This window comes from Carcharhinus amblyrhynchos, chromosome 6 (assembly GCF_965287045.1).
Source record: "Carcharhinus amblyrhynchos chromosome 6, sCarAmb.v2.hapA, whole genome shotgun sequence".
Taxonomy (NCBI): domain Eukaryota; kingdom Metazoa; phylum Chordata; class Chondrichthyes; order Carcharhiniformes; family Carcharhinidae; genus Carcharhinus; species Carcharhinus amblyrhynchos.
Genome location: NC_137329.1, coordinates 82,978,834 through 82,991,920, shown reverse-complemented (window position 1 = coordinate 82,991,920; position 13,087 = coordinate 82,978,834). Strand labels below are relative to the sequence as shown.

General features: G+C 41.8%; 1 protein-coding gene and 1 pseudogene across 3 annotated transcripts in view; both read right to left on the bottom strand.

Moving 5' to 3' along the window:
* cadps2 (Ca++-dependent secretion activator 2) overlaps positions 1 to 13,087 on the bottom strand; it is a 660,232-nt gene that overhangs the window by 108,698 nt on the left and 538,447 nt on the right. For all 3 annotated transcript variants that reach the window (XM_080190802.1, XM_080190798.1, XM_080190799.1), the window contains one exon: positions 2,691 to 2,832. In XM_080190802.1, coding sequence (XP_080046928.1) covers positions 2,691 to 2,832 — 142 coding nt within the window. The remainder of the gene's footprint in view (positions 1 to 2,690; positions 2,833 to 13,087) is intronic.
* LOC145344502 (small ribosomal subunit protein uS17 pseudogene) lies at positions 3,174 to 3,650 on the bottom strand (annotated as a pseudogene).

Sequence of the window (13,087 nt, the reverse complement as noted above, 5' to 3'; positions counted from 1 at the left end):
GGGGTCCTTGTGCATGAGTCGCAAAAACCCAGCCTGCAGGTGCAGCAGGTGGTCAGGAAGGCGAATGGGATGCTGGCCTTCATAGCGAGGGGGATTGAATATAAAAGTAGGGAGGTCTTGCTGCAGCTGTATAGGGCACTGGTGAGGCTGCAGCTGGAGTACTGTGTGCAGTTTTGGTCGCCACACTTACGCAAGGATATTTTGGCCTTGGAGGGGGTGCAGAGGAGGTTTACTAAGCTGATACTGGAGTTAAGGGGGTTGAACTATGAGGAGAGGCTGAATAAACTAAGCTTGTACTCGTTAGAGTTTAGAAGAATGAGGGGAGATCTCATTGAGACGTATAAGATGATGAATGGGATGGATAGGATAGAGGTGGAGAGGCTCTTCCCGCTCAGAAAGGACAGTAGGACTAGAGGGCACAGCCTCAAGATAAAGGGGGGGCGGTTTAGAACGGAGTTGAGGAGGAACTTCTTCACTCAAAGGGTGGTGAATCTCTGCAATTCTCTGCCCGTTGAAGTGGTGGAGGCTGCCTCGCTAAATATTTTTAAGACGCGGGTTGATAGGTTTTTGATAGGCAAGGGGATTAAGGGTTAAGGGGAGAGGGCGGGAATGTGGAACTGAGCCACGACAGATCAGCCATGATCTTATTGAACGGTGGGGCAGGCTCAAGGGGCTAGATGGCCTACTCCTGCTCCTATTTCTTATGTTCTTATGTAGTTATTTAATATCAAGGTATTTAAAGTGAAAATACAACTTATTTTCAAATGAATGCATTTACTGATTATATATTTATCATTTGGCTGGCTTGATCTCGCTCATAGATTAGGTGCTGCAACGCTGACATTTGCACTTGGCTGTGGTTGTTTTGGCCTTTGCTGATCACCTTGGGTTTATGGATCCTTATCTGTTTCTGGAGTAAAGTGACTATCAACTTTTGGTCATGTTTTGAGTTGCTCTTCAAGCTGGTGCTTTTTTCCTTCCTGGTATCCACTCTTAAATGTTCTCTTCATTGTAAATCTTCTGAAATTTTGTGAGGCCCTAAGCTGTAGCTTGTTTAGCTTATGCCTAAATCCGGCATTGGGTTGAACAAATAATGGTTGCAATTCTGCTGAAAAAAATCAAAATGCTACCAGCAGTGGGAAAGACAGTGCATTTCTGGCTGGCGCTGGCAGCATTAACCAGGTGGGATTCTACCATTCTTTGGTTAAAAGAAGTCCCCCACGTGAAACATGCCAGCAAGCCCAGCTTCACAGAGGTCGGCATGCTATTTTTAAAGGCTGTCTCGGTTTCATGGAGTACAGTGCCAGGTCCCCTCCCTCCACCATGGTCATTACAACACTCCCCCATCCCCCTACAGACAAGGGGAACACCCCCAATCCTTCACTGCAGAGGGGTAACTCCTGCCACCCCCCCGCCCCCCAACACTAAATGTTTGCACCTCCCTTCCACACTGACATGACAGTGACTTGACTCCCCAAACCCAGTCACAGGCCTCACTGCCCCCCCACTCCCAAAAGTGAGACACTCCGATATAGGGCATCAAAGGCCCCACCCATCCAGGGCGTCACTACCAGGATGGCCTTGCCAGGGTAGTGGCATGGGGTAGAGCCAGGGCACTGTTCAGCCATGTACCTGACCACCTCAGGGCTCCAAAGGTCTCTGAGTCCACCCCCCATACCCTGGCATGATCATAGTATTTATCCAGAAAAATATATGGTGGCCATTAGAATGTCTTCGTTGAAGACCCCTTGGAGGATATGTTCTGAATTGTACTATCTTCTTCCATGGCTGAAAACTACTTTCAGTACAGGCAAACAGTTTTGGCATAGGAGATTGAAAAAAACCCAAAGTGAAAACAAAAAGCAGTCAGACTGCACACATGATTTTTTCAGAAAGCACAGCAACTCGAAAGAGAAAGCACATCTGATTTAATCAACAATTAAACAAACAAAGCTACTGCCTACCATGAAATACCCCAGACCTGTCAATCAAGAGCCTTGTAAAAGGAATGTGAATGTGAAATTGAATGTAAACAATCCAGTTCAAGGTTTTAGGCTTCTCAGCATTGCTAAAAGTTTGGATAAGTTAAAAAGGGAATGTGAAATAGGCTCTTCAAGATTCTCATCCCAGCAATGGGAAGATTTTCACCTTCATCTGATAGATCATTGAACTTAATATGGTGGGAGAGGCATCAAAGGGTCTCAAGGCTTCAAAGGAAAGACTTGCCCCTCCTCCCACACCCCCTCTCCTCCCACCCACCCCTCCCTCCACCACCAGGCTCCCTGGAAATGTGTGTTGAGTGGGTACTCACCCCCTTGCTCCCTTCACAGTGCCCATGCACAATGCATCTCTGGTGGCCACTGGATTGGGTTTTGTGATGACTTCAGCCAGGCTAATGAGATTGCCTTGCGACAGTGTGAAATACTTGATGAGTCCTAGTTGGTTGGTATCCAAAAAGAAGTATCTGATGAGTCCTAATTGATGGTTAAATCAGGGAGCCTCATGCTTCCTATTTAAAGGAAGTGTGTCAGACTCCCAGCCTGCATTCAGTAGGGAGCAGCTGGAGAGCTGACTGTATATAGATGTATGGTGTAAATAAAGTAACTTGGTAGTGGGACTTTCACCTCCATGGAGTTATTACAGGTTTCCAGCTGGCTATGGTATGAAAGAAAGCATCTTGAGGTACTTACTTCACAGGTTGCCACGTTTCTTGTTCGAAGCTTTTATGAATAGACTGAGCAATTGCCGATTCCATTAGGTCAATGTAGCGGACCACCAGAGGAACAAAGAATTCTTGCAAATGTTTGTGATATTTTCCATTGCACAATTGAGCTTTGAAAGAAGAAGAAGCTACATTAACTACACTGCTGATATATAAACATTTTTAATACAAATGTATCATTTAGATGTATGGGAACAAGGTAAACAGTTTAATGATACTTGAAATGGCAATCAGAGAAGCTGCTGGGGCATAAATTAGAACAAAACACTTTTCAGATAATAACATCCAACATATGTCTATATATTGCCTGTGATTTATTGTGTCAAACTCATAGATCTATCCAATTTTATGAGCATTCGGCAAGGGGCCAAACAGAGAAACATTTCACAGCAGGTTTTTTTTTGTCTGTTCACAAAGGATTTATTGTGGCTGATTTACTTTACAATCATATTCAAAATTTCTGGAACTGTTTCTTGGCTTCAGCGGCTATGGTGACCTTGAGGACACTGAAACGCACAGTCTTACTGAGGGGACGGCACCCCGCCACGGTCACACTGTTCCCATTCTGTACATCCCTGAAGCAGGGCGGTAAGTGAACAGACATGTTCTTGTGTTGTTTCTCAAAGCGGTTGTACTTCCTGATGTAGTGCAGGTAGACTCTGTGAATAACAATGGTCCTCTGCATCTTCATCTTAGTCACAACACCTGTTAGGATCTGGCCCCAGATTGACACATTGCCTGTGAATGGACACTTCTTGTCAATGTAGGTCCCATCAATGGCCTCGAGTGGAGTCTTGAAACCCAGGCCGATGTTACGATAGTAGCGGAGAAGCTTTTCCTTGCTGCCTTCGCCCACAAGTGCCCTCTTCTTGTTCTGGAAGATGGTGGGCTGCTTTTGATAAGCTGTCTCAATCTCGTTGTCCGTCATCTCATGCCTCAATCTGGGGAAGCAGAGCGTCCCCTTGCTTTCTTGCCAATGTCTGAAAAGGTTGCACAACAACTAATAGTTCAATGCTCGTTCTTGGGTCTCACGTCAGAGCTTCCCGGTTGTCTTCCCCAACATACATTGATTAATCACAAAGCACTGAGAACAGGGATTGACACAGCTCTTACCCAGTGGGCTTTTTAGGTAGATGAGGGAGAGAAGGACATGTTCCTTGTGCAGGAGTCGCAAAAACCCAGTCTGCAGGTGCAGCAGGTGATCAAGAAGGCGAATGGGATGCTGGCCTTTATAGCGAGGGGGATAGACTATAAAAGCAGGGAGGTCTTGCTGCAACTGTACAGGGCACTGGTGAGGCCGCAGCCGGAGTACTGTGGCAGTTTTGGTCGCCGCACTTGTGGAAGGATATATTGGCCTTGGAGGGAGTGCAGAGGAGGTTCACTAGACTGATACCGGAGATGAGGGGGTTGCACTATGAAGAGAGACTAAATAGACTGGGTCTGTACTCGTTGGAGTTTAGAAGGAAGAGGGGGGATCTTATAGAGACGTATGAGATAATGAATGGGATGGATAGGGTAGAGGTAGAGAGATTCTTCCCGCTTAGAAAGGGTAGCAGAACTAGAGGGCATAGCCTCAAGACAAGGGGGGGCAGTTTAGATTGGAGTTGAGGAGGAACTTCTTCACTCAAAGGGTGGTGAATCTCTGGAATTCTCTGCCTGTTTGAAGTGGTGGAGACTACCTCGCTAAATATACTTAAGTCACGGGTAGATAGGTTTTTGGTAGGCAAGGGAATTAAGGGTTATGGGGAGAAAGTGGGAAAGTGGAACTGAGCCACTTCAGATCAGCCATGATCTTATTGAATGGTGGGGCAGGCTCGAAGGGCTAGATAGCCTACTCCTGCTCCTACTTCTTATGTTCTTATGTTGACAGGGTGAGATGTATAAACACATTGCGAGGAAATTTGTGAAGCACACAAACACAAGCTGGGTACCTTGTTCCATGCTGCAAATTCTATGAGCACTTAAAATGTGCTCAAATCAAAATCCTCTTTCCACTTCATCAGTGGATGGTTGAAACCATTTCAAGTAACAGCTTAGTGCCTTTGTTAAATGGCAAAGAAAGGAATTTGAAAGAAGTAAACTCAACATTTGGGCAATTAGATCAGTGACAGTAATTTCAAGGCTTTTGTCTCATATTCCAGCTTATTTTCTTTTCTCTATACACATCGCAGCATCAGGATTTTCAGTCAGCTTGACTACCTTCTACATGCACATTTTGCAGTACTGTGTGTAGAATGTGTCACACCATAGATGTGTGCGGCCCCTCAGAGCTAGTGGCAGTCACATTTGCTGCTTTCCTCTGCAAGAGGAGAAAGGAGTCTTTTCATTTGCTTTACCCCTATTGTTTTTTGTACTCTTGTTGATATTTCAATACACTTTTTTTCAATCCTGGCTCACTTAGAGCATAGATATTTCCCACCCCCATATTATTTATCCATTTACTCAGTCTTATTGAATGGCGGGGCGGGCTCGAAGGGCTAGATGGCCTACTCCTGCTCCTATTTCTTATGTTCTTATTGTTTCTGTCAATTTATTTCCTCCTGAGAATGGGTTTGAAGATTTTAAAAATGGCCACAATTCATTCTAACGGGTGAGAATTTTTTGCTTTGAGTCCTAGTATTAACTTCAGCAGATTACAAATGGAGCCATTTTCTTGCATTCAGTTTTGGGCACCAAACCACAAGAAAGATTTATTGGTCATGAAAAGGATGCAGCTTGGATTTATCAGATGTTACTGCAACTTGAATTTTGAGAACAGGTAGCATAATATTGTCTTGGATTCCCTTGAGTCTAGAAGATTGAAGGATGATCTCATCAAGATATTTAAAATGATGAAAAGATTTGATAGGGTAGATTTAGAGGAACTATTTCCCCTGGTAGACGGGTGTCACACTGGTTAGCACCACTGCCTCACACCACCAGGGACCCGAGTTTGATTCTGACCTGGGGGTCTCTCTGTGTGGAGTTTGCATGTTTTCTCTAGTGTCTGCATGGGTTTCCTCTGGGTGCTCTAGTTTCCACCCACAGTCCAAAGATGAGGTGAGTTGGCCATGCTATACTGCCCCTTCATTTGTCTCTGTGTGTGTTTGTGTGCAAATGTGGCTATGTTTGACGTGGTGTAAAGCCCTGCAAGCTGTAAATCCCTGGCAACAGACCAGTGATCTATTCCATGAATATTAGCTGGAAAAAAAGAGACAGAAGTTTGACCTATGCTGATGTGAAAAATTGACAGACTGTTCCCCTGGTGGAGCAATCTAGGACAGGGAGAAAAAGTTTAAGACATGAAAGCCAGGCCACTTGGAAGTGAGATCGGAAAGCAATTTTTCACCAAAAAGGTAATGGAATTCTGGACAGGTGGATACTGATAAAAGGTTAGATCAAGATTTGTCAGGTCTTGATAATTAAAATAATAAGAATTGGCATGATCTTAATGATACAACATCAAATGGATTAATACACAATGACAAGTTTAACATTACATTTATAAGGCCATTTTTCATAGTCACCACAATCAGCTTTTTACCATTATAAAACTGTCAATCATATTGTCCTTACCGACATCTTCATTAAGTTACTCAAGACCTTGTATTCATGATCGTAAGATGTTTGGGTAAAAAAAAAGCTGACTTAGCTGCAGACGTGATGGTGTGGTTGTGAAGGTTAGAGTTATGTGGCTACACAAAAGATAACACGTACAGTCCCCAAACCTCCTCAGGTGTTACTTTTCATTTCTAAGCACACTGGCTGTAAAAGCACACCACCTCACTGTTACAAAAACAAGGCTGTTTCTGCAAAAGCACACTGTATGTGCCTTGTGTGTTTCAGCGAGCATTACTGTCATTACTGTTGCCATTGCCACCCACTGAGACACGATGACTGCTGCACTACCTTCACAGTTGTTCTAACTAGTTATCACATCCCTCAAGACCGGGCAAAACAAGATCTTGTGTAGAGTAGGCACACTTTATTTTCCACACAGATGTTACTTGCGCTGTGTGAAGGCAGATGAGGAGTCCATTTCCAATCTGCTCTGACTGAATTAAACACCTTGGTTTCAGTCAGCCCTTCGGTTTCCCTGGTAGCGTATTAGGGCAAAGTGTGCAGCTGAATCCTATCAAGTTGACAATTAACCAGCTAGTGGCTTTGTGCAGTGTTGTCTATAGGTGTTTGTGCTGACTGATCACTATGCTCCATTTTGGTGCAATAACCTCTTGCACTGCTACTCATGGGACCAAGGAGTTGATCTCTGTTTGCACGCTGGGTTTAAAGCAACTTCCAGGATTTCCAAAACTAACACCAACAACAGACCTACCTCCTTGTGGGGTTACAGGACTTCTGCAGCTGGTTACATTTCTATGACCCAAATGCATTGATAGACTATCTGTACATCTATCATTTTAGCAATGATGTTTGACAATATATAAAAAGTGAACTCTGTGTCATTTTATATGTCATCCTTCCACAGTTAGATAAAATGCCAATATTTTGTGACTATATATGCACCATGACTCATGCAGAAGGTATTACATCTTTTAAAAAACAGGACTTTAAAAACAGAATCTCAGACTGGAATTAGGGGTTTTTATATTGTCTTCTCAAGTAGCAACTACTAAACTCAAAAATCTTTGTCTTCACTGCCGAGTCTCTTCAGGAATTCATTGGAAATTAATCCATTACTCTCTTCCATTCCAGCCCTCACTGTCTGTTAATAATAGGATTCCTGTGCCATTCGACTCCTTGCCATTATTTGCCACATCATTATCGGTGATTGAGCCTTTAGGTCTCTTGGTCTGACTTCTTGATACCTGTTCCTCAAAACTTTCCACATTTCCACTCTCTCCCTTCCTTGAAAAGCATTCAGCAGACCTCTTTCTGAAACCTTGCCTTTGATCACCTCTCGTGATTTTGTTATTAACACTGACACCTGTTTCTCCTCAGATGCACATGCCCATTTGGAAACCTTCTTGCCAAGTATTTCACTCAACAGATGTCCCTCACTTTCAACAGGGCCCTTCTGTGTATCATGTCTCTTCCGTGGTCTCCAATTCCCTTTATTAAAGCAAGTGCTGTGTTCTGATCCACATATTGTCGGGGGCAATAAAATCAAGAGTGTGTTCAATCTTCCATTGCCATGATAACAACCATTTTCGTCACTCATGTACCAGTACTGCCTCTAAAATCAGCTAATCACACCTTTGGATGCACCATACCAGTGTGCTGAGGAAGTCCACATTTGTAAATTAATAATTGCATCCAATTACATTCCCAGATCTTTGAAATTGTGATGCAAAGAAGTCAGCTACTCTCACCTTTGGTAGCACCACACCGATATGCTTAGAAAGTCCACATTTGTAAATTATTAATTGTATCCAATTACATTCCCAAATCTTTGACATTGTGACACAATCTAAAAAATTATGGGCTAGAATCGCAGCCAATTCACACTGCGATGGTATAAGGTTTTAGCATGTCACACAGATGGACTTACAATCAGTGATTTAATCTTGTTTATCATTCAGCACTCCTCCAGATCCAAGATGTGTGAATATATTGGATCACATGCAGAAGCATCCAATCTTGCAAACGGCGCTGCCAACATTTTCCATCAGTTACAATGATTTAATCTTTGCTGAAAAGCTTTGCTGATATAGCAGGCCTGCTCTCCGGGATTTCCCATCCATTACGAATTAATAGATGGAAAACCTTACAGAGCATACCTGTGATTTCTTTATATGCATTCCCAGCTGGCAAGGCAATGGCATGGAATCATTAAATGGGCTTCATTATATTGTGCTAAAACTTATTTAAAAAATTGAGGCTGAAATAAACCATAACATCTTATCGGTTTAATAAATAAAAGAAGCTTTATGGAGATCAGTTAGAACCACATCCTTCACAACTGTGTTTATTTGCACAATGGAAGGCAATAATATAAGGTGTATTAATGTAATACAGGTAAGTAAATAGAGACAAAGGTACCCATTAATATATTAGGCATTATTAGATGTACTGTGGAAGTATTTTCAAAGGCTGTAATAACCATTAACACAAGGGTAGAATCTGTAATATATTTTCTAGTGTATGAAGACCAAGAACAGAATAGTTAGATACAAGGAGGTAGAGATGAAAGTAATCTTAGCAAATAATGAACTAAGCTAATATTGCAGTATCCTTCTAATTCTGGTTCATGGTGCTGAACTTTTTCCTCCTAACCCTGATCAAACATGTGGCAGGACAACCAAATGATAAACAAACAGGACCACCATTTTGTAATTAATAGGTGGCTCCCACCACCTGTTATTTTTCCTGGGTCCGGGAACATGGCAGGTCGTGGCTTGCAGCTCAGGGAAAGTAATTTCAGTTTTGCTATTTAAATGCCTGCTCCATATACAATTTTCCTTTGGGTGCTATTTTTATAGAGGCGATTTGTTCCTGAAGGCTATGGGAAGTACACCAAATCAGTCAGTTTGTGAAACCTGGGGATAGATGTTGTGGAGTTGGGAAACTTTGGATAGGTAAGTTTAAAAGCTCTTGCTAATTTCAACTGTCATAATTAGAACAAGCTAAAGATGTTATTAATGCGATGATTGGTCATTGAGATCAATCCTTAAAAGGTAAGACCATTAAATTGTTTAAGACTTTGGATTCATCAGAACACTTCACCCAGTTGATAAAGTCTTCTTCTGCATTCAATAGAATGAAGATTCAGATATGAATACACTTGATTTGATTTTCCCATTGATTTAACGTCCTGACATCTGCTGAGCCTCTGAAGTACTCTTCCAGTATCTGCTAGGTACAGAATCAGGCAAGCATTTGAAATATTCATCAAATAGGAAAAATGAACAGCCCTTTGAATTACCCACTGAAAGCATTTGCCTTTCAAAACTCATAAAACTATCAAACACAGGCATTCATGCCATTGATAAAAAACTTTTAATCCAGTTAACATTTTCCAATCCTGTTCACATAAACAAATAGACATTGGAAAACCACTTCAAAGATCAATAAACTTATAACAGGCTCATAAAACTAACAAAGCTTTCAGTCCCCTTCATCGGTATGAAAAAAACACCCTTCCCCACCAGAGCTGAGTCTTGGGGCTCAGCCAAGCATTCATAATGAGATGATCAGTATTTAATATTGGACCTTAAGTTAAAAACTTGCTTTTAGTAATCAACAAGTTGCTGGAAGGAAACATAAAACCGCCGACTACTTTGACTTTGCTTGAACATGTGCTTATCCTCTGCTTCTCAGAATATACATGGTTTCATTTTGTAGTAGGATCACTTTAATGTTTCTTCTGTGTTGACAAATTTCCAATTTAGTAGAACTGCCCAACTGACATGACTCAAACTCTCTGCCATCATTACAAATTTAGTAATATGGTGGTCATTATGAAGGTCAATCCTGCATCAGGGTTATTGTGACCAAGTATATTTGATTATGCCCAATTCTTTCACAACACATTGCATTAGGAAAAAAAATCATTTATTATATTCATAAACCTTTCAGTTACCCTGCCCACTATCGACTTGATCAACAAAATTTATTATAGCCCATAACCAGGTATAACTAGCACAAATGAGATTCTTTAACTTTGACATCTTTAATTTGTAAATGTTTCTACTTCTTAGGTAGTCCCTGAGAATGACTTGCTTCCATTCCAGTTTGATAAGATTCTGATGGATGATAAGTCCAATGCACAATCTCCAGATTCTGCCGAATGTAGGGCAGGCACAGATTGAAGCATTGGAAAGCTGAATTGCTTGGCAGTTTGTGGACTCTTTCTGAAAGCAAACAACTTCCTGGTCTCAAATCCAACCCAAAGCCTGATTTCGACTTTCCAAGTTAGGAGTTGTCCGCCCATGACAGGTTCAAGATGACCATGGATTCTGCTTGGCCAATACCCATAGATGGGCAATAATGCCAGCCCCTTACATGTCTGTGGGAGAGAGCAAACTATGTACCACATCATAGAAAAGTATTGTAGCCAAACAGGCCATCTAAAATGGCGTTTTGTAAAGCACTCTGGGATAACTGGGCAAGAAACTAAACCGACAGGCTGCAGTTTAAAGACAGACAAACAGGCTGCAACCCTGATGAGTGAATACACAGGATATGGGCCATCTCCAGGATGAAAGAGACTTTCTGATCACACTGGGTTGTGTGCCAGATGTAAAGGCACCGTGAATCCTTATTTAGGAGGAAGGTATGTGGCCTATGTGCCTACAACACCTACAGGTATGGCCGCCAGGGACACACCCAGAGATCGGTGTGGTAGCACCTGATTGGACTCTTATCGATCAGGGTGATCAAGTCCTGATCGATTGATTGGCAATGGCCAAAAAAAGGGCGTGAAACCGAACGGGGTATAAAGGATGCTGCACAACCAGGAATCTCTCTCTCTCTCTCGGACCCCCACGAACAAGCTACAACAACGGAGAGCCACCACACCTGAGAAGGGAGGAAAGAAAGAAGATCAGAGCCAGGGTACCACACCAGACTAAAGGACCAGACTACGCAGACAACTACCGAGACCAGCACACAGATAAAGGCCAGTATCTGTTTGGGTATTTGTCAGTCACACACAGTTAAGTCAAGGTCTTGTATTGTACTTGAATTCTAGCATTTCTGTAAGATAACTTATTGTTGGTCGGGTGGGTGATTATTGATTGTGTGGGTTTAAATAAATATTGTTTGTACTAATAAGACGTCTGCTCAAAGTTATTTGTCCACCGTATAAGGGTTAAAACAGGCTGATTTTTACAACAGTATCCAACCCACAGACTCAGTAGATGACCATCTGTACTCACACAGCAGGACTGGACTCAATAAATAAATATTCTGAAACTCAATTCCTCTTCTCCATGTTCTTAATAAAGTCTCACTATGGGCCTCAGATTAGCAAACAACATCAGATTACCATTCAGTAGCCAAATTTCTTCAGTGCCTGTCTTGCCCAATTTTCCTGACTCAGACTGGATGAGATCTAGGCAGCACAGTAGTCCCTGGATTCAGAATTCAAAGGAATCATAGTGAAAGAGAGGACATGCCCCCTGTTTTACAGCAACTGAGTTCCAAGTAGAGCAGCTGCTTTGGGAGTCAGGCGGACTGATGACATATTCCACCTAGCAGAGCTGGCTCTGAGCAATTTACAGTCATTTACGGTGCCAGGCACGTTGGCCTGGGAGAGGGTGCAGCCGTTGGACTTTTTCTATGGCTACTGGATTTGGAAACTTTGCCAAGGTATCACTATTTCTACTGATGTTCTTGTTTTCTCCAGTGGTGTCTCTGCTCACTCTATTAGAGTCACTGCTCTTTCTGAAGGCCTCATATTCTCTATCGGTGTCCCTGATTTTCCTATGGCTATCCTCCTTCTTGCTCTTAGACTCTTATGCTCTTTCCACTGATGTGCTCACCCTCTCAAATTATGTTTGCTCTTTCTCCTGACATGATTGCTCTATCAGTACCTCCGCTCTTTCTACTGAAGTCCTCCCTCTCCTTAGTGCTGTCACTTCTCACTTTCTATCTCTTTATTGGTGACTCTGTCTTCCTATTGATACACTGCTGTACTGTTGATCCTGTTCTTTGTACTACTACTGAGAACTCCACATTTTCCATTGGTCTCTTTGTTCATTCTACTGGTTTTCTTGTTTGTTCAATCAGTGTACATGCTCATTTAAATGATCATACAATCTCTACAGTACAAAACAGGCCATTCAGCCTCTGTACCTTGGATAGCTTTATACTTTCTATTGCAGGCTAATTTTCTTATTTACAAAAGCAATTAAGGCGCAGAATCGAAAATAAATAGCATTGGCTTTTGAGTAAATAAGTGGAATATATATCTTATTCATATATAATCAGTAACTGTCATAGAGAATTGAATTGGACTGGTTTACTTAATGACAGAGTTATCATTTGTCATTCCATAATTCTGAAACGTGGCTGAATAATAATTGTCATCATAAAATCCATACAGTGAATTATTTTTACTGTCCATTTTAATTGCTTTGTGATACTGTGAAAATCAAATGGAATATGCGGCATTTACTTCTAATTCTTCTGTACATAGAATTCATATAACACAGACATAGCATCGGGAAAATGTGCTTTCACATAGATAGTTAACAATATTCAATAGGAGACTTCAGAGCAATAAAATGAAGGAGAAAGGTCACAAATTAATTTTAAAATGTAACAGTATATATGGCTATCAGATACTGATTAGCACAATGCGAATAGCCAAAGACAGCATTATATTATTACTCTATAACCTGCCATGACAAATAGATTCAATAATTTACCTTAATGAATGCCTGCTCAGACTGACTTTGAAATCATTAGCAGATTATTTCTTTC